Source organism: Mchenga conophoros, linkage group LG7 (genome assembly GCF_057382185.1).
Source record: "Mchenga conophoros isolate Kocher_MC1m ecotype Shallow Benthic linkage group LG7, M_conophoros_male_GT1.1, whole genome shotgun sequence".
In the NCBI taxonomy this organism is placed as follows: Eukaryota; Metazoa; Chordata; class Actinopteri; order Cichliformes; family Cichlidae; genus Mchenga; species Mchenga conophoros.
The window spans coordinates 32,247,778-32,269,673 of NC_140532.1; the positions used below are offsets into that span (position 1 = coordinate 32,247,778).

At 42.5% G+C, this 21,896-nt stretch overlaps 3 protein-coding genes across 7 annotated transcripts in view; 2 read left to right on the plus strand and 1 right to left on the minus strand.

Annotated features, from left to right (window-relative positions):
* Positions 1–1,101: 1,101 nt before the first annotated feature.
* Positions 1,102–8,591, plus strand: ccng2 (cyclin G2). Its single transcript, XM_085278917.1, has 8 exons — positions 1,102–1,282; positions 3,464–3,624; positions 3,707–3,844; positions 3,935–4,185; positions 4,786–4,864; positions 4,966–5,064; positions 5,731–5,930; positions 7,427–8,591. Exons 2-8 carry the CDS (start codon positions 3,520–3,522, stop codon positions 7,557–7,559), a joined length of 1,005 nt encoding a protein of 334 aa, XP_085135043.1. The 5' UTR covers positions 1,102–1,282; positions 3,464–3,519; the 3' UTR covers positions 7,560–8,591.
* A 34-nt stretch (positions 8,592–8,625) lies between these two features.
* Positions 8,626–20,307, minus strand: taf1c (TATA-box binding protein associated factor, RNA polymerase I subunit C). The gene is made up of 15 exons (XM_085278916.1): positions 19,774–20,307; positions 19,244–19,355; positions 17,936–17,985; positions 17,581–17,679; positions 16,449–16,516; positions 16,112–16,362; positions 15,775–15,903; positions 15,574–15,691; positions 15,403–15,474; positions 15,185–15,320; positions 14,910–15,038; positions 14,619–14,814; positions 14,371–14,508; positions 10,913–12,294; positions 8,626–10,337 (listed from the first exon to the last, which is right to left on the minus strand). The coding sequence occupies exons 1-15, from the start codon at positions 19,888–19,890 to the stop codon at positions 10,092–10,094; spliced, it is 3,243 nt and encodes a 1,080-aa protein (XP_085135042.1). The 5' UTR covers positions 19,891–20,307; the 3' UTR covers positions 8,626–10,091.
* Positions 20,308–21,058: 751 nt separating this feature from the next.
* wdr7 (WD repeat domain 7) overlaps positions 21,059–21,896 on the plus strand; it is a 101,029-nt gene continuing 100,191 nt past the window's right edge. For all 5 annotated transcript variants that reach the window (XM_085278918.1, XM_085278921.1, XM_085278920.1 and 2 more), the window contains exon 1: positions 21,059–21,212. The gene's annotated coding sequence lies outside the window, so the exon portion shown is untranslated. The remainder of the gene's footprint in view (positions 21,213–21,896) is intronic.

Here is a 21,896-nt window from a genome sequence, read left to right on the forward strand (position 1 = left end):
TTTGCTTAAGCTGTCTTCTCTCGGGCAAGAGGAAAGAAAAGCTCCTAAAAAGTGGTCTAAAATAGACATTTAAACGTTCATTTACGCATTATCTAATGGAAATGTATGTAAGTTAGTGCATATTTAGATATCCCTTACCCACTGATATTTGCATATCAATGGATTCAGCAGTCACACCTTTCAAGCAAACCCTGGTTGGTTTCGCCACCAGGGTTGCATAAAAGTAAAATCATGAACTTTCATATTTGATATTTTTATTCTTGAAGTACTTCTGTGTTTCATTGCGAAGGTTATAATTTATAACCTTCGCAGTTGTTATTGAATTATAACTTATAATTCAATAAAACCATAGCTAAAAACATATGGGAGACTTAAAGCTTATAAAGCCTTACTTTAGTGTTATCAGATCTGACTCTATACATGATGTTTTCATGTTAAATTGGACTTTTAGCTATATACCCATTAATTTAGACTGGGGTCTTAAAATAACTTACCAAATAACTCCTGACAATACATCAGAAGATATTGTCATTCTGGTTCATTGTGACGTTACATGAACCCAGGTGTAGAATCTCCCATTCCGCTTGTTTTTATAAACTTTATTGGGCTTGCCACAGTATCTTTGAATTTAATCACTTTTGTGTTGAATTCTTATTTAATATAAACATCTTCATTACATCTGAAAGATCTTAGAGTATATAAAAACACTGGTATGCTTGTTTAAGGTGGAATTGAGGTTTAACCATTTACAGACATATTGTTTCACATCTGACACAGACAATGAATAAAAAAAACTGTCCAAAAAAGGCACTACGTAATGCTATGATTGCGTCAGGTCTCTGTGTAGGCACGATCCAATCAAAACATTACATTTTGGGCGGACTATTTGAACGCAGCAAACTTCGGTTTGCTGATTGGCTCACGGTAATGTTACTCAAGGTGGGCTTGTTTCTCGCGATCCAAACGCTGTGTTTCCGTTTCTCCAAGCTGTATCTGTGGATTGAAGCTGGGTTATCTATCTCCAGTGTAAATATGGTGAAAATGCTAATACGGTGGTACAAAAACACCAGAATCGAGCTGCAATTTGTGCCTTTAACACCCTAAAAAGGGGACAGCTGTTCGTAAAGCGATGGGTCTGATTGGTTGTGGCCGGGTGACGTCGAGAAGTAGGCGTGAGCTCACTCAACATCAACAAAGGACAGAAAAAGAGAAAGACGAAAGAAGAGCAGAAGAAAAATAAGCCACAGCAGGACAAATATGTGGATCTAACTCACAGAAACAGGTAGAGTAAACCATTAAAATACATCACAGTTGCATTTATTTTACTTAGAGCGTTCGCTTGAGCGAGTAAAGTGTCGTTTTTTGTTTTTGAAGGTTTTTCATTACTGTCGACAGGAACTCGTCCAGAAGCGCTTAAAAATAGCAAATAGGTGAATTTTATAGTTCTGACATTAGATTAAAAGCATTTAATGTGTGTTTTTCCTTAAAATTGATATGTTTGCTTCAGTTTGCACGTACAGCATAGAGGCTTCTCTTCGCTGTTGTAGCTGGTATCATCTGGACCCGTTTTCCTTTTTTCTAAGCTCGGTTAAACTCACTTTTACAAACCACTGCAATGACATATAATCGGTTTATTAAGTCAACTCTCTGCTCTAGTTCTCAATTATTAAATATCTGTGTGGGTAATCGTGTTTCCGTAGTAAAATAGTTAAGATATTTCATCATTTTTAAACAGAAGCCCCTCCCCCCGCTCCGACTACAGAGGATTTAAACCATTAGCTAGCGGAGGCTAACCGTCCACATCAACTACAAAAATTCAAAAAACAAAACCAAAAGACAAAAACAGTGTTTTTAGACGTGGGGCAACTTAATTTGTATTTTAGGTCGTTAATTTACAGCCATAACAGGAAAAAGGGGTACTTGTTTTTCGGTCAGGGGATCGAGAAGACGTAGACAAGCGGAAATCTGACACCGAAGCCCAGCTGAGGGAAGTGGGCCGGGCCCTGGGCTCTGACCCCCAGACTGAGAGTGCACGGCAGTCACGTAACAGTTTAGCAACAATGTACCCGAAAATGTGAAGTCGTGTGACAACACGGTAACAGTGTAGCAGTTTAGCAACGACCGAGTGATTAACTTAGATCCTCAACCTGGATACAGATTATCTGACACGATTCCAAAGACTTCACCTCAAATGTGTCCTCTTCATTCACATTATTCTCATGATATACTCAGGCGTCTACAATAAAACAGACTAGAAAGCGTTTGTTTCTGCTCTGTGTGAAATACAGTAAAACCGGATTTTATTTTTCCCAAAAAGTTGATAAAACGGAGCAAATAATACGATAAAACAAAAGATTAATAGAGGATAATAAGTAAAACAATGTGCCACATAATTCCTCAAATAGAAATTAAATAGAATTTAGTAGCTTAACATGGTTTTCTTGGTGGGGATGTGGTGTTTGGGGGGAGGGGATGTGTTCATTAGCAGCTCTCCTCCCTCTATAGTTGAGGCAGTGAGTTTGTTGCCATACTCACGACAAGTCTATTCACGCAGCAAAAAGGTTCAAAATATTTTCATATGATCACAGAGACCTTTTTTTTTGTCAGGAAAGGCCAAACCCTCAGATGTTTGAATGCAGTAAATAAACCCCCTGCTAAATGGCAAAAATCTCGAAAATATAATGAAAAGTTAAGTAAAATGTTAACTATGGAACAAAACTAAAATGCAAACGAATGTGCAAAAAAACGAATCATGAAGAAGTCGTGAGCTACAGGTACAGAAAAGAGCTAATTGTTGCATGAGTGGCGCTGCTGTAGAATGTTAAACTGCCCAGAGGCTCTGTTGATTTTGCTTGATTGAGCTGAGTCCAAACGTCCTTGTGGAAAGAAGTTTGTGCATCTGGTGACTTTGAATAACCTGCCAGATAAGGCAGCAGGTAAATCAGGCAGCTGCCAGGATGCAAACAGGATTTAAAAATATAATCTAGATTTGTATCATTCAATAGTTAGAGGCATAAGTGTGATTAACTCATTCACTGCCAGCCATTGGCAGTGAATGAGTTAAATTCACTGCCATTGACGGCTATAGACGTCAATGGCAGTGAATGAGTTAAAAGTCACTTTTTTTTTAAACAAACAAAATGGAGAAAAGCAGATTTAGGAAGAAATCAGAAAATTCTGGTTAGAAGTGAATTTCATAACATGTAAAATGTCATAACAAACTCACCTCAGGGGAAACTCCAAACTTCTGCTCTGCTCTTCATTGTGACGGAGAGTTTGCAGAAATCCTGTTATGTATGTGTATTACAAAAATGCTTTTAGTTTCAGTTACGATTTGCAACTATTTGAACTATGACAGTCTTGTAGCTGCCGAGGAGCACAAGCTCACAGCAAAGGCTGTAAGTCGGCCTTTTCTTAGGTTACAGCATAAAAACTAAACTTTGTGACTTTTCTTTCCTTGCAGTGTCGGTACTGTGTTTTTAAAAAAGAAAGATCACTTCCTGCAGTGCCAGCTGAGACATGGATGCCTTCAAGCTGATGAAGGAGCTGAGGGTGAATTGTGAGCAGGAAGTGCATTACCTCCCCAAAGTAATGGGACTCAGCGCCATTGAATCCACAGCGCCGGTGGGCACCTGTAGATCTAAGCATTGCTAACAGGCTTCTTAATAACTGTGAAATTAATCAACAGTGTGTCTTTATTCTCCAGGGTGACAGTCGGATCTCGGCCAAGTGCAGAGATGCCAAAGTGGAGGATCTGTGGAGTCTGACCAGCTTCTTCGGTTACAGCACGCAGACGTTCGTCCTGGCTGTTAACCTGCTGGACAGATTCCTCGCCATGATGAAGGTATGAGACGTTCACACCTGCTAGGAGCAGACACTGCACACTTTAGCTTCAGAGGTTTCTTTACTTAATTGTTGTCTCTCCTCCCATCAGATCCAGCCCAAGCACCTGTCCTGCATCAGCCTCAGCTGCCTCCATATAGCAGCCAAAGTGACAGAGGAGGAGTGCAACCTGACGCCCACCGACGAGCTCATCCGCATCGGACAATGCCGGTTCACTGTGTCCGACCTCGCACGGATGGAGAAGATCATCACCGAGAAGCTCAACTTCAAGTCCAAAGCCGTAACCGCCTTAACCTTTCTGCACCTGTACCACCAGATCGCGCTATCGCACTGCACCGATAGGTGAGGCCCTTACGAACACGAGGTTACATATTCAGATTTGTGTCTGCAAATAGATGATCCGTTACAGTTGATGTTTGGAAGCTTGATGATTCCGGATTGGGTTCAAAAGTCTGGACGACATTCGATTGGCAAAAAGTCTTGATATGTGGGGCAGCAGGCAGTGTCTGACTGAAGTGCACTGATAACACCCGTTTTCTGCTGTTGGCAACAAAACTTTGCTCTTATGTAACCCTGCCGTGTTGTTTTTAACCAGCTCAGCTTGGGTCAAAATGCCACATCAGAGTTTACACCAGTTTGTTTTGTTTAGAGCAAATTAAGTTAATTGAAGAGTTGCACAGAATTTAACTGTCCTCATATTTGACATCAGTGTTTTAAGTTGCCCAGTCCTGCTAAGTGTGTTTACCACTGCCACCTGGTTGTGAAACTGAACACTAATCGGCTGACCACTTGTGACTGACAAAGATAATGTTGAGCCACCTTTTCGATTCTCAGTTTATTGCTATTAATAATAATAGCAATGTGGACAAAACTGATGATTGCGTGTGTTCGAGAATTGTTAAAGACCCGAACCTGATTGCATGTTTGTGTCTGTCCTAACAGGAAGACTACGCTCAGCCTGGAGAAGCTGGAGGCTCAGCTCAAAGCCTGTCTGTGCCGGATCTCCTTCTCCAAAGCAAAGGTAACAATTCCATGTCTGTCCTGGTTAAAAACTGACAAATGCATTTTATTCTTGACACAACACTGATCCTGTTTAACTGTTTTCTTTTCTTTTCCTTCCAGCCGTCCGTCCTTGCGTTGGCACTGCTGAGGCAGGAGATTGAAGCCGTTCAGTCAGAGGACATGTTGGAAATAACCTCTCACATCCAGAGACACCTCAAGGTAGGCTGTTGCCAAACAGTGCATGACTTCATTACACAACAACTCATCCGGGGAGGGGAAGGTGTACAAATCATGGGAAAAAAAAAAACTGAGAAATAGATTTTCTACACCAAAGTCAACAACACAGAGCAGGTGGATTTCAGAGGAAATGAGAAGTTTAAATTAGCAGATGTCTCATGACTCCATTAAAAGAGAATTAGTGTGGGCATTTTCCTGGATCAGCCGCACACAGGAGGCATTTTTAATACATGTTCAGACTTTTACTTGGCAAATGTGAACAACTTTATTAACTATCCTTACAGCCTGCGGACTTGCAGCTTCAAGATGAGACTCCAGTTTTTAAATAGAAGAAGTGAGCACTCGAGTTATGAATAGCAGCAGCCGTGTATCGTGAGAGTGTTTATTCTTAGCCCAGCTCTGGTCCAGAATATTTTCTTTATGTTGATGTCTGTAGTTATGTAACCTGGCATGTTGTGATGGCTCCATGTTAAAAAGGAGCTGATGTCATTGATCTTTAGCCCTTTTGTCTTTCTCACACTTGCAAATCACCAACACCACTAGCTTTCTGTTTAATTGTTAAGTAACCGGATAGTTTTAAACACACCGTCGTCTTGTCAGTGCGAAGCGCAGACAGTTAGACTGATCTGCTCCCCTATTTGTTTTCAGATTGCTGATGCTGACCTGGTGCTGTGGAGCAAATGCGTGGCCCAGTGCCTGTCAGACTACGCGTCCCCCGAGTGCAGCAAACCCGACCACAGGAAGCTGCAGTGGATCGTGTCACGGCGGACCGCCCAGAGCCTGCACAGCTACCGTAGTGTCCCCGAACTGCCCACCATCCCAGAGGGCTGCTGGGATGAGAGTGAGAGGTGAGGACCCCAAACACACCCAAGCAACACTGCCGTCACACCTCCAAAAACACAACCGATCCTGAATTTCTTGGTCTTAGTGACTTGTTTCAAGCTATAGAAACCAATCAGACTGACTGTACTGGCTTCAGTTTCACTCTGATTTGATCACTTCTTTCAAACACTCCTACCACCATCAACAACTACAAAAACAGAGGCTAAATGAAAAAGGAACCAAACACACCCTTTGTGTCATCACATACGCCAAATATTTCAGCCTTTGCAGTGACGCAGCACAGAGAAACGCCCTGAAAAGTCTCTGTCAGGTAATCTAGAGCAAGTGTAACAGCAGTGAAGGAGGACACTTACTGTTTCTGGTGCTGATAAAGTCAGAAAAATCTATGAAATGAAGTTTAAATCAGTGGAGAGAGCTCTGCGTTTCTTTTATTTTATTTGCAGTAAACACTTTCCTGTGGCAACAAGCAGCAACACTGAAGTTTCTCCTGTGTTGAAACTGTCTGAGCTTGTCAGGGCCTCTCATATCTCCCAGCCAGTCACATCCCACTGACACAACTGTTTCCATGACGTCACATGAAGCCAGGGTGGCCTCGCCTTTATGTATCAAGGACAGCTCCTTTTTATTTCTACGTCAGTGTGTTGAAAGCGAAAAGAGGAACAGACATGGTTCCAGTGGGCGGGTATTTAAGCACAAGCTGAGTACACAAAGCTCCCGATCAACAAACATCTTTACACACCTTAACAGTTCAGTCAGCTGAGTCAGACAACATGAGATCAGCTGATAGTCTTAAGTGATATGCGGAAGTTTGAAACAGCTGACTGGTTTTGTTTTGCTTTCATTGCTCAGCCCATCTCCATCCCAGTGCCTCTCAGCAAGATCAGAAATGACCAAATAGATTTAGAAGAGATCAGTTTCTATCACTTAATGCTTTTTTTTTTGTTTGTTTGGTTTAGTGCAGCTTCCAACTGCCTTCAGTTGGTTCTACTGCCAAGAAACTCCAATTAAATTAAGAATGAATGGTGGTTGATTAATTGATTTAAAATAATTTTGAAAAATGTTATGATTTAGCTTTTCGGTGAAAATACCCCAATGCACCAGATTAATTTTCTATTTCTAGAGGGTGATGAGAAGGATGAAACAGATTTACTCATTAAGAGCCCACAGAGACTACTGCTGATACAAAAACACACCCAAACCAGACACAGACTTCAAAACAACCCCAATTAAGATACTCTCATTCCAAACATACCTGTGCAAGGTACAACCACTCCACACGCACTACTAATTGTTCACCTTGAAATTGACGAGATCCTAACAGTCCAAATTCACCTCAAAAACACGCCAAAGCAGGAGAGCTTAGCAAGATACTAACAGTGTTACATGTCAGATGCTACCACTATTAACGTGACTCAGGAAGTTACTACCATGGTCGTATCAACTTGCCAAAGCCTCTACATATGACTGTACTGACCTCATACCTCCCTCTGTGTGTCTACAGCGAGGACTCGTGTGAGGATATGATGAGCTCGGGTGAAGAGTCTCTCAGCAGTTCTCTGGGCAGCGATGCCGAAGGTTCCTTCTTCCCTCCTCACCTCCGTCGCCAAAATCAACGCCAATACCTCTATGCCTGAAGCCTCTGCCGCCCGTGCCTCGCCGTTTCCACCCCCCACCACCCCGTGTTCTCCTGCCGTTTTTTAATTTATTGTTCAATAAGCTCTGGTGCTGGTGGAGAATAGCACAACTGGCAGCTGAGCGGTTAGACATCCTCCAGGTAGATTTGATAGACTTAGTTTGTAGATGTGTCGGTGCATGTTGAGATGTCACATTCCAGGATGCAAGTTTTTTTTTTTTCTTTTTTTTTTTGTAAGGATATAAGTGATGTTTTGCAGATAAACTCTGGGCAGCCTGGTCTTCAAGGTGCTGAGCTAGCAGACACATGACGGTCGCTAAAATGTCAGATCGGGCTGGAAGAGTAATTTGCCAAAACGTGGCGTTTGTTTTTGAGTATGTCTTTTGACTGTTATTAATCCAAGACTGTTTTAAGGAGTAGGAGGCGTTTCTCTGGCGTACAGAGGCTGAAAGCAGCAGTGGTCGCAATTTTTCTTTTAGTCGAATCTCATGTGATAAATCAGGACTTTAAAGTAAATGAGAGCAACCTAAAGATGTATCAGTGGCGTGTTCTCCAGTTCAAACTGGAAACTTTCTGACCGCGGCTGCTCCGGTCTTCTGTTTCAGTTTAATTTGCACAGTTTTATTATTATTATTTTTAAATGTAATTTCAAGTGTTAAATGGAAGTGGAGGTTGGAAAAACATTTAACGATCGTGTGTTTATGGATGTGTTTGAAAGTATGGCTCGGATTTAAATTTGAAGTTGCCAATGTTAGGATGTAGCTTAAAAACAAAAGGAATGTCGTCTGTGGTGTTTGAAACTGTTCAGAGATTGTTGTATGAAACTAAATAATAGTGACCAAGTGTCAAAAAAAAGTTGAAAAATATCAAAAATGTTCATACAAAAATATGTAAAAGTGTAAATGCTGTACAAAAAAAGTTTAATTTTTTGTAGATATTAAGTTATTTATTCTTTTTTTTTTGGTCACCTGTACTTAAAAAAAAAAGAAAAAAAAGAAGAAAAGAATAATCTTATAAAAATATTATTTTTAAACATCTCGTCTGTTTCTTTTTTCCCCTTTAAATCATGTCTGCAAGCAAAAACTACTCCATCAATCAAACCTGAACCTGAGTGCAGCTCATTTCTCTACAGGCACAGCACTCATGCACATCCAAGAATTTAAAACACATTTAAGAGCCACATGTGCAACTTGGGTGCGTTGACTCCAGTAAAGCTGGACCCCCCCCCCAAAAAAAAGAAAAACCCAAACAAACAAATGACACCTTTCTCCAGCTTTGAACTTGGCCACCCAGTTTACAACCAAATGTTCATCAAAACGACTCTGAGCTGGACAAACTGCTTTTTGAGACTGTACACAAGGCACAAACTCTTCAACAGTCTTTCGCCACCAAAAGACAGTTTTCTTAGAAAATTTCCCAACTGACTAACAAGACCTGGAAGTTTCTGCCCGACAGCCACAACAGAAGCTCTCTCTAAATAAAGCAAAGGTGCCTCCGTGCTTCCTTTACTACCTCCTTTCATAGAAGATACACTGGGTCGTCCTTTATGGAAGGAGATGAATCATCTGACAAATAATCAAGAATGATAAGTAGTGCAGCGCATCTAAATATTAACAGCGTTTCCATTGAACGCCACAACCTGCTGAATTTAAACCCACAGCTGAACTTAGAAATAAAAACCCCACGAACGTGGAAGGTGTGGTTGGTCTTTTAAGTTTCTGCCCTTGTTTCCCTTTAAAGGAGAAGTTGAGATTTTTGTTCATGTTAGTTGTGGTTTTATTGAGAAAATAAGTTAAATTCTGCTTAGATGTAGAAAAGTCTCAGAAACATAAATTTGGCAAAATGAGTGAAACAGAAACATAAAAGATATACGTCATAGACAAGAAGCTTTTTAAATAATGCACATTTAACCACACAGACAGTTGATGAGAGGCGGCTGTTTGTGGGCGTGTTCATTATGACCTTCAGGAATGGTTTTGGCATTAAATATGTGAAAGTTGGATGACAGCTGTTTGGTGCAGTAATATAGCCTTCACAGTATCATCTTCTGAAATGCGTTTGGGTAAACCAACTTCTGGTATCTTTCGAATCATTTTTATGGAAATTATTGATACGTTAAAGGCTCTTTAGCTTTATCTAGACTTTATAGTTATAACAGACCCTAGCATAACTCAGGGACCAGCCCTTGCTGATCTCAAGTTAATTATCACCATTACTCTCTACAGTTTTAATAATCCTGCATGTTGACCCTCAGCTTTTATCACAAAAAGTCATAAATAAAACAGGAACATGAGCTCAGTCAGTTGCGTGCATGCACACACACGCACAGACACACACATACACAACTGAGGTAATAAATTCCATTCAGTCCTACCAAACAGTCTGCAGTGACTCCTCCAGACGTCACACAGGTGATCCTCCTTGATTAGCTTAGATCCAGTGTCCAAGTTTTCTCATTTCATTCCAGTGTAGCAAATCCAGGAAGCGTAATCCCAAAATCCCAAACAATACATTCCCAGACTGAGTAAACATTTCAAAATCCCATTCGAGACTTCTTCTTTGGTTGCGATGCCTGTGACAGTCGACCCTGTGAACTCTGGGACTGAGAGTAGGATTGAGACTTTGACTGAGAGGAGCCTGGCGAGCCGAAGTTCATTCTGGTCAAATCCACACTGTAATTTCGGAGAGGGATGGACTGGGAGCTGCGGAGCTGAGATGAGGCCAAGAGTGGATTTGTGGAGCTCCCCTCATCCAAGTAATGGCTCTGCGAAGGATCATCCTGGAAACATCAGCCAGTTAATGCGAGCATAAAGGTCACAAAAGGGCATTTATTATTCATGCCTTTAGATTTAAGATATATGCCCTACGGTATATGTACTGGGGGTGGGTGGTATCAAGTTAGCATAAAAAAATACATTATATAAAGAACAGCAGTGGTCCTAAAACGAAGCCCAGAAACCGTCCTCTTCAGGTGAGAAAGAATGAAGAACAGTCAGCCAAGCTAACACACTATGTTTAAGCTGCCAGGTACTTTGAAAATCAGATTAAAGGATTTTTGCATGAGACAGTATTGTACTTTGGCTGCCAGTGGTCACCTTTAGCCACCAAACGCTCATAAAATAATCTGTTAGATGAAACGAATTCTGCAAATGTTTCATCTAATTAAATCAAGTACAAATATTCTATCTAGGTCCTGTTATACAAACAATAACATTCACACCAATTTTTATTGTTCAGGTTTCTATTCTTTATGATATATGAAAAAATTAATTAATTAATTAATAAAAGTATAAAATAAATCCCACTTTCTGTATGTGAGCATTTTAAATCACCTGATCTAAGACATGTTACTACCTGTGGCGCGAACAGAGATTCGAGGTAGTCGTCTGCTGGTCGTTTGCTCCTCCTCTGACTGGCTGGTGTGAAGTCCAGTCCGAGTGTCTGGGTCTGAGGAAGGGTGGTGGTCCTGCTGGGGGTTTGCTGAGGGTTGCTACGTTTATCACGTTGTGGTGTGGCGGTCGGGGTGGGAGTTGGAGTTGCTGTTGGAGTGTCATTTAGAACGGTGGAAGGCGTCGCAGCCCTCGAAGTCTCACCCTCGGACATACTTAAGAACTGAGACAGCCTCCCTCTGTCCTCTGTGTCTGACCACGCCGCCTGGCTGACTCCGGAGGACCAGCCCGCAGAGTCAGAGAGGTCATCCAGCGCCGACTGGTAGCTGACAGACGAGGTAAAGCTAGCGCTCAGATTCAATCGACGTCCAGTGGCTTGCTTCGCCTCTTTTTCTTTCCTCCTCCTCCTTCGCAGAGCCTGCACCTTTGCCTCCTTGGTGAAGCCCAGCTGGTCCTTCCACCACTTCTGCCATGCCTCCTCACCCTGCCAGGAGAGGGTCAGTCGGTGACTGAGTGGATCTGTCCAGACATTTGTGTTAAACTGGTTTGGTAAGGGTACTACATGTGGAGGCCTGAGAGAGGTGGAGACCATGCTGTGAACCAGCAGTGACCGTCTGGACATGCCCAACCTCAGCTCCTTCCTCAGGCTTTGCATGCACTTATCCTGCCGTGAAGTGCCTTGATCGCCTTCAGGAATACAAAGCAGACCTTGAGTGTTGGCTTTGAAGTGCTGCAAGAGGTGTGAGCGGTGCTTATTTTCATAGGTTTTTTGCATCAGTTTCTGGAGCCAATGTTTCCATGTGACGAGAGCACCACTGCTCAGCTTTACTGGAGTCTTTCTCCGAGATGCACCACTGACAATTTCCTCCACTTCAACAGCTTTATCATTCACACCGACGTCAAATCCAGTTTCTTCCTCCGCCCCTGAATCATCGTTGACAACAACCTGCAGCTGCATCCGCCTTCGGTTCCGGTTCATCTCTGACTCTGAATCCTCCGAGAAGCTGGATGCTTGCTGTCCTCTTTCCGGTGTTTCAGGTACAATCCTCGATGGACCCTGTGTGGGCCCAACGACGTCTTCGTCACTTGATGTTTCGGAGATGATCAGCTGAGAATCAGGTGGAAGGCTCTCAGCTGTTTTCCTTGCCCGTGTTGTCATTCCTGGACTAATTTGTTGCCGAGGCTTCAGATCACCCTCCTCGGCTCGAGGCTGTGACTCGTCGGTGTCCGGCTGCTTGTGCTCCAGGATCTGATAGAAAATATCTCCTGCCTCCGTCAGCTGGAGGACGCACATGCACTCCTCGCCACCACCTCCACCTTCTGCTGCCTTCTGGATGCAAGTGAGACCTGGAAACAAACAACCCAGTGAACCTCTGCAGACTCAGAAACTGTTATTACAGTGGGGCAAAAAAGTATTTAGTCAGCCACCGATTGTGCAAGTTCCCCCACCTAAAATGATGACAGAGGTCAGTAATTTGCACCAGAGGTACACTTCAACTGTGAGAGACAGAATGTGAAAAAAAAAATCCATGAATCCACATGGTAGGATTTGTAAAGAATTTATTCGTAAATCAGGGTGGAAAATAAGTATTTGGTCAATAACAAAAATACAACTCAATACTTTGTAACATAACCTTTGTTGGCAATAACAGAGGTCAAACGTTTACTATAGGTCTTTACCAGGTTTGCACACACAGTAGCTGGTATTTTGGCCCATTCCTCCATGCAGATCTTCTCGAGAGCAGTGATGTTTTGGGGCTGTCGCCGAGCAACACGGACTTTCAACTCCCGCCACAGATTTTCTATGGGGTTGAGGTCTGGAGACTGGCTAGGCCACTCCAGGACTTTCAAATGCTTCTTACGGAGCCACTCCTTTGTTGCCCGGGCGGTGTGTTTTGGATCATTGTCATGTTGGAAGACCCAGCCTCGTTTCATCTTCAAAGTTCTCACTGATGGAAGGAGGTTTTGGCTCAAAATCTCACGATACATGGCCCCATTCATTCTGTCCTTAACACGGATCAGTCGTCCTGTCCCCTTGGCAGAAAAACAGCCCCATAGCATGATGTTTCCACCCCCATGCTTCACAGTAGGTATGGTGTTCTTGGGATGCAACTCAGTATTCTTCCTCCAAACACAACGAGTTGAGTTTATACCAAAAAGTTCTACTTTGGTTTCATCTGACCACATGACATTCTCCCAATCCTCTGCTGTATCATCCATGTGCTCTCTGGCAAACTTCAGACGGGCCTGGACATGCACTGGCTTCAGCAGCGGAACACGTCTGGCACTGCGGGATTTGATTCCCTGCCGTTGTAGTGTGTTACTGATGGTGACCTTTGTTACTTTGGTCCCAGCTCTCTGCAGGTCATTCACCAGGTCCCCCCGTGTGGTTCTGGGATCTTTGCTCACCGTTCTCATGATCATTTTGACCCCACGGGATGAGATCTTGCGTGGAGCCCCAGATCGAGGGAGATTATCAGTGGTCTTGTATGTCTTCCATTTTCTGATGATTGCTCCCACAGTTGATTTTTTCACACCAAGCTGCTTGCCTATTGTAGATTCACTCTTCCCAGTCTGGTGCAGGTCTACAATACTTTTCCTGGTGTCCTTCGAAAGCTCTTTGGTCTTGGCCATGGCGGCGTTTGGAGTCTGACTGTTTGAGGCTGTGGACAGGTGTCTTTTATACAGATGATGAGTTCAAACAGGTGCCATTCATACAGGTAACGAGTGGGGGACAGAAACGCTTCTTACAGAAGATGTTACAGGTCTGTGAGAGCCAGAGATTTTCCTTGTTTGAGGTGACCAAATACTTATTTTCCACCCTGATTTACGAATAAATTCTTTACAAATCCTACCATGTGGATTCATGGATTTTTTTTTCACATTCTGTCTCTCACAGTTGAAGTGTACCTCTGGTGCAAATTACTGACCTCTGTCATCATTTTAAGTGGGGGAACTTGCACAATCGGTGGCTGACTAAATACTTTTTTGCCCCACTGTATCCATCTATCTTCTACTTTAACCACCAGAACATTAAAGCTTGAGGTGTGACACGGGTTAAAAAACTTCCACCTCCCACTTAATTGTTTTAATAGATCAAATATGGAGCCTGCATAAACTGAGCTAATGTATCTTATACATTTTCTAACATTCATGACTAAAACTTAGAAACTAAAAGTGAAGGCTTTAATAACTCATGGGAACTGTGTTAAGTTCAGGTAGACCTTATTTAACTACATTAGATGAACCAAAACTACACGTAGCGTATTTCAGATGATGGCTAATGCCACATTATGATTATGTGACTGTGACTGGGCTACAGGTACGTCTAATCAAAACCTATAAAAATTTAAGACTTTAAAGGTTCCTGCTAAATTAATTTGCAACTGATAGTTCACGTAAACTGTAGCATCACTTTCTCACCTGCGGCATATGAGGACAGTCTGTTGGTTGCAACGTCCAAGCGGTGAGGGATCTGGACTGGGAGGTGTTTCAGACTGTCTCTGGGCCTGAGCAGAGCCTGAGGAGGACCTCGACTGAAACAGGCATTCCCTCTGCCTCCTGAACACACACAGTTTCACTTTTATGTTCAATCCATATCTCTATCTATATCTCTATATATCTATATCTATATGAAAGTAACTAAACCATGCTGCCCCCTGGTGGCTCACCTGCATACTGCAGCATCATAATTTCCTGAGAACTCTGGGAGCTGAGCAGGACCTTAGTGGTTGCTTCGCCAGCTGACAAGCTTGACGAGGCGCAGCCAGGAACAATGTGACAGAAAATAGGTGGAGACGTCATCATGTGATCCCATTTGAGCATTGGGACGCACGGGAAGCGCTCGTCCATGATGTAGGCCGAGTACTGACAAAAAGTGAGAGAGAGGAAGGTGAAGTGGAACCGTTAACGTTTTAGCTGTTTTGTTACTTCCTGTAAATCTTAAGTGATGCTGGGCGTACCTGAGTGGTGATTAGGTGGTGGAAGGAGTGGGAGTCTCCTAGATACCTGGACAGGACAAGTCTCTCTCCGCTCCGACAATCAGCGGTGCTGCTGATACGAAACAGAGTGTGGCAGGAGGCCGGACTCACCTGGAGGGACAGAAGATGAGGGCGAGGAGGAGGAGAGATGGTGAAATGAAAGAAGAAGAAGATGTAGGAGGAGTCATTTGATTTAAAATCCACTGGGGTGGAGTACAGAAGCAAAATCGCCAACGTTAACCAGCCTCCTGACTCACCCTGATATCTGTTAGGTCCACCCCCGTCCTGTCCGCATACAGCACCACTCTCGGGTGGGCAGTGAACTCGCACCATCTCCATGGAGACTTGGCGTTGAAGTACAGGTTGCTGTCCTCATGTCGCACCTTCTGCATCCTGATTGGTCAGAGGGTCAATTTTAGTTTGCGCTTCCCTTTAAACATTGTCATCTCTGAGCAGAATGCATTGACTTTCTCACCCTTTCCCCACCGTCCACAGGTTTGCGGCTCCGCTCTCGCTCGCCACCAGAACTTCACCTAAAACATGAGGACTGGCAGCACAGAGCAGAGATGATTAGCCTCACATGCGCCCCCATACACACACAAAAAAGATCCATCTCATCAACTTCACTCTTTGAACTGTCACCAACCTGGCGCTGATACAGGTCGCAACCTCCGACGTGCTGACCACCTGGAGTGCCTGCGGCTCATTTCTCTCACTGAACCTCCAAACACCACAGAGGTAATCCGACCGCACAGCCACACAACCTGCAAAACAAACAAACAAACATCTTTAAAAACACCACCGTGCTCTGAAGTCATCTCCAAATATTCCCCACAGTTGCTCTCACATTCGCCAAACAGCGAGGCAGTGCTGATCTGTCTGACGGGGCCTCTAAGTGGGAAGCTGAACGGTTTGCTGCTGGTATCCACACAGAAAGGACCGCTTCTGTGGTGCTGCAGCTCCACCTTGTGAAAGTCTGCAGGTACTGTGTTAAGGGCAAGACGCATTTTATCCAATGATGGCTGCAGCCATGGTTATGTGAAATCCTGGCTTTGACCCAGTGAGTACTTTAAAAGTGAAAGAGGTTTTTTTTTTTTTTTTAAATGGTTTTAAGATCATTGTGGACCCAAAATATTTCTGACAGTGCTGCTTTAGAAGCTTCCTAAATCCAAACTCAAGGATACTGAGGGTATTCAGTGCAGGGTTTCCAGGATAGAGGAGGCAGCCATGCTGAGAGCCACCATCACTCTGTGAAAAGGGAACGAAACTCAGAGCACCCCCTGTGGTTCCTTCGGAGAACAGCAGGCGGTCCCTCTGCTCCGCCAGCTCATCGTACAGCAGTGAGCCGAGCAGCTCTGGAGGGATGGAGTGCACCACGTCATACAGCTGGCAGCTGTGCCGGGCCAGCTTCCGGCAGGGATACTTCTGCTCGCACCTGCGTGGGGAGGGGTAAACGTGATTAAAATAAAACTAAAAGAAAGCTTCGACATCCAGGAATTTCAACCAATCAACTCAACTCACATTTTAACCTTCAGCAAATCCAGGAAGTAGGTCACCCTCCCCATCCTCACTGCATCCTTAAAATATTTCTGCAATCAAACAGAAATCTGATGACCAATGACTGCACGGCTTTCTTCTGTGTTTATATGCAAATGTTTACGTTAAACAAAATCTGTTGTTAATGTTTGCTTGAAACTCTCAGCTCAAGATCCAACACAACAAAAAGCACAAGGCTCCACCTTTTGGCGATAGTCAGCACTGCAATCAACACCATAAAAGCTGCATTGTTACTATAGCCCAGTTGGTTTCTGGGCTATAGTAACAATGATGCTTGCTAATGAATACATCCTGACTGAGTGGATCAATTCTGGCAATGACTTAAAGAGTTGAGAAAGGTGTGCATGGTATCTGGCTCCAAGCAATAATTTTATTCTTAGAACATTTATACAAAAGTGAACAATGTTTAGGACCAGAAAACAAACATTTTAAGTCTGTGGCTCCAGTTTGTTTACATTTCACTGGATGTTGATTTCTGAGACTTTGTGCATTTCCTCTTTTTCACCTGTCTTCTGCTGTAAATGGCATCAGTCCCAAAAATGCTGTAAACCTCTTTCACCTCTGTCTTCTGGCACTCTGTTAAAGTGTGGCTTTTGGTTGCTTCTGTTAAATATCTTAAAGACCAGATTAATATTTGGAGCCAAACAATGCAAATAATTTGAAACTAAACTGCCCTTTACATTAAGGTTCTGTTTGTGCTGTATTAAATTTGCCAAATCATCCATCTTCTTCAGTGAATCATTCATCCTGTACTGCAGCTGGTAATCCATATTCTGCTCCACAGCCTCAGTGAGTTTGCCAACTGCATGAAATCCACCTGCTGGATGGAGTGGCCCTCCACCTCGCCCAAGATTGTGGTTTTGGAGTGTGTATAAACACAAATCGAGCTGAATGATATCCACTCAATCAGCGGCAAGGAAAACAGCAACTACCTTTTCAAAGGAAGAGTCATAATTTGTTCACTGTGTTCTTTTGGGCTGATAAAATAAATAAATAATTAAATGCTCAAATGAGACACCACATTAAATGTCCATAAAATCAGGGTGTGATTTTGATCACATCTGAAGTAATTTAACCCTATTGTGACGACACCCACCTCTTTTTGCCCTTTTAGCTTAAAGGAGAAGTGTTCGGACAGAACGTTGCTCATGCAGCCGAAGGCGTCCAGGGAGTGATCCATGAAAAAATTATTCATCTAAACACAAAGAAAAGATGAATGTTTGTTAACACGAGTCATCTGGGACTGTTCGTTCCCTTTAATGCTGATTAGAAATTAAACAGTTCTTCACTGCCCAGACAATTCAGTTTGTTAAACTGGAAAAAATATATGAAACAAAAAATAGACACAACTTAAAAATAAAACCAAACCAAAAACAAAAAAACCCTAAAACAAACAAACAAAATAAAATTTTGTCTCTTTGTGATTTTATGATTTAAACTGGCTCACTTACATGCTCTGTGAAGTTCATTGGATCCGGAGGTGTCAAAGGCGAAAGAATAGCTAAAAAAAAGTTAAAATTAACTTACATATATGTGGAAAAACACATTCAATGGAAGTCAAGAGTATCTGAAAGAGAAAAACTGCTCTATATTCTGGGCACACCCTTTATCTTCCCTTAGATGTTAAAATCTGGTCCTGAGCTATGACAGCTGTCACTGCAGTTTATTAAGGAGTCTGAACCAGAGGAGCATCTGCTGACTGAGGACTAGAGCTGGGCGATAGAACGATAACGATATGTATTGCGAAATAACTTTTTCTCGATAGAAACTTTTAACTATTGCGATAGACCTCACCGCTCTTGTCCTCTTAAAAAAAAGGAAAAAAAAAAAGAACAGACAATCCAAATTAAGTAGCGCAGAGCCGAACCAATCACAGCTGCAGCGTCACGTCATGTAACTTGTTATGTACAGCACAAGTGCCAAGCTGCACATGTGTATTTGTCTGGGAAGCAGCCAGCCGCCGTGCCACCCCAGGTAATGGAGGAAATGAGTGTGCCGACTAGGGAAAAATCAACCGAGAGCGTGACCGAAGAGAAAACAGATGATGGTTCCAGTGCCGGAGAGATTGTCGAACGGAAGAGCCATAGAAGTTCCGTAGTGTGAAGGTATTTCGGCTATTTCAAGTCTGACAAAAACAGAGCAGTGCGCACTGTAAATTGTGCCGAAAGCAAGTCTGGAAATACAATAAACTGGTGCATGCTCAATCTCTGACTGGAAGCGCTAATTCGTCATTTGGCTTTTGTCAGACTAAAGTAACTGTTAAAACTGTTTGAAAAGCTCAGCTATACAACAAGGAGAGATTGAGAATTTCCTTTTAGTTCTCAGTTTATTTGATATTGACAAAAGTTAGTCAGTTTTGTCTGTTCTTCTGTAAAACAAACTAAGATTTATTTTTAGAATTAATATTTTGTTTCTAAGTGGAATTGACAATTTAGTCTGTTTCGTTTGTTCTATTTTGAAACTTAAACGCTTTAGCGGCTGCCTTTTGTGTAGTTTGCAATATTTGCCTTTATTTATCTGAAAAAGTCTCATGTTCCTTAAGTACATCTACCCTGTTGAACTTATTATGGGAAATAAATATTTAAATAAAAACAAGCTGCTGATTATTTCACATTTTACTTGTGAGCAACGGCACATTTAAATCTTACAAATATAGTTATTTGGCTTATATCGTGATAGATATCGTTATCGCCTGAAATGAAAAAAACATATCGTGTTATGAAAAAATCTTATATCGCCCAGCTTTACTGAGGACTCACCGTGTTTAGGAGCCAGGAGGGGGACCGGCACAGGCTCGACTTGACGCCACAGCTCCCCTCCGACCTGATGCCTGGATGTGAAAGTCCAGGTGGAGAGAGGACCAGAACCAACCTGAAAGTGCAACCACATCCAACACGAATAAAGTTGGAGCCTAACATTTAACACCCCCACAGTTACAGTCAAGCCACCTGCTGGGTTACAAAAAAGAGAAAGAAATATATTAAAAAATCTCTTAAGTTGTAGTTTAAGCCAAAAAGGGGCCGTAACAGTTCTGTAACTCGGTAGGTGTAAACCACATGGTTGCCGATAAATAAAAAGATAAATAAAAATAAACAAAGACATTAACAGGAGAATTTGTCACACACATTACTATGATAACTTAACCTCAGTTTAAAGACCTTAAACATAAACATTGCTACGATCTAGTATATTTTACCCCTTGAATTATCATATAAGCAAAGTTATAATTATTTTCCCTGCAGGAATGCGGACAGATCTGGAGTCACGGAATTATCCACGTGGGACCCACCTGAGGTTTGACCTGGTCGTAGCTGGCCCAGCCTCCAGCATTGTGTTTCTGCACCAAATTCGGCGGCCCGCAGTTATAAAACGATGGAAAAAGCTCCTGTGGGAACTGGTAATCCATGTTTGTTTAATGTTAAATCATTCAAACTGCGGTCGGGTTTTCCGTTGTCCACGATGCCTGTCTGTCTCTCTGTCGGTGTTGAAGAACAAGTTCGGGCATGTTCAGCTAACGTTAGCTATCCCGCCGCAGGCAGCGAGCGCGTGTTTCTATTTATTTTCGTCTGAACATCGTGACACCCGCTCAGAGGTGCTAAACACGATCATATATAAACACACGGGAGTCCAAAACAGACCACGTAGACATCAAAATGACCCCAAATCCTCAGTTAGTCCACCAACACGTGTAGACCCCCTACGACAAAACTACCGGAAGTCAAGCTTTACAGCTGGCGCCAACAACAACAACAAATACAATGACTTCCGGTTAGCTTAAAAAGACAAAAACAAAAATTCCAAACTTAAATGAAAAATGTCATGAGACTTACACAAACGAACAACGCCCCCTCCACCCACCCCCAAAATAAAACAAACAAACAAAAAAAACAACAACATGAAAAACAGGCGTTTAATTTTGTAGGACTATTTAAAGGAAATCCCAAGTGAGAAAACACCACCACCAACACTAAAATAAATAAAGTTGATGGTCGTTTTATGGAAAAAATTACAAAACCCCGAGGATACCGGAAGTGTTCGGTTTCATTTCAAAAGCGAGCAAAATTTCAAAGTAAAGCTTATTTTAACCGATCGCATCAAGGCGATAGACAAGAGTCATACTTTTTTTTAAAAATCTGCTTTTATTATTTTAGTTTTATTTACGGCGTTGTAGTTAGTTCCAATTAAATTCAAGAGCTATTGTATTGTATTGTATATAATATTTACAAATTAAACTGAGATTGAAACTAAATACATTATTCTCTATAATTTAGTGGTATTTTAATTATTACTATCATTTTGCTGTGTTGTTGTATTTAAGGCTCCATATCGCTGTCAAACTTTGCATTATTTTAGTTATTTAAAAAAGTGTTTCTTTAAAATTTTGTTTTTAGGTGTGGCACGATGATATCACATCTAGCCATTTCATTGTATTTTATTTTTGCACCCGGTTATAGTTTTCCGCTGATTTTTGTGGATTTCTGCATTTTAGGAGCCACAACTTATAACGAATTCCCTGCGCATTTTGTTTTATTTTGAAAACCGTTTACCGGATGCGGCTCCTCGGTCGTCCTATGGTCAGCTGACCGAGCATCTCTGAGCGTCTTTAGGACAAACAGACGAAACGAGTCAAGAAAAGGGTATTCCTGCGTTTTATTTTCCCACAGAGGGAACCGTTTACCACTCAGCCCCACTGTTAGTGGGAAATGTTCCAGTAGGCCGCTGCTTTTGGTGAGTAAAAGACGTTTTAGCGCTGTTTTGGTTCCGTTAGCTGCGCTGCTAACCTGGAAGTCCCGACATTGCAGGTGTAGTTTAGCCTCAGCGTCTCAGACATCATTGCGCAGCTGTTGTGCAGCATCCTTTTAATCACTCATGGGTAGATTTAAGATCAAATGTCCGCTGCTGGTATTTTTCCAGCTGGCAGCTTAATAGCTAGCCTTGGATTAAACATCTCCGTTTTATCCAAACGTGTTAGCTTTAAACCCGAGTGACACCAAGGTTACTGATGATGGCTTAATTACGTTTACGTTGTGTGTGTGTTATTTGTCTGGCTTTATTGCTCTTTTGTGTGTGGGTGACTGTCTTGAGACTGATGGTGTGTTTGTGTCGGACTGGAGCAGCTGGATTAACCTTTTTGACTCTCAATAGTAGAGGAGCAGAAATATGATGTAAAGTGAGCACGTGGCTGTACTGCCTGTGAAAACGTTTCTGATCGCGTTTCAGGGGCCACTGTTTGGGTTAATGCCAGAGTTTCACTTCCCACTCGGGAGTTACTCTTAGTAACTCAGTTTCCAAGTCCTTCTGGTTATCAAGCTCACTATCGGTATACCCATGGCTGACCTGGTGGAAAGCATCATGAAGAATCTGCACTTGTAGGAGGAGGTCTTCCTGAACATCTCTCGTGTCCTGGGCAAC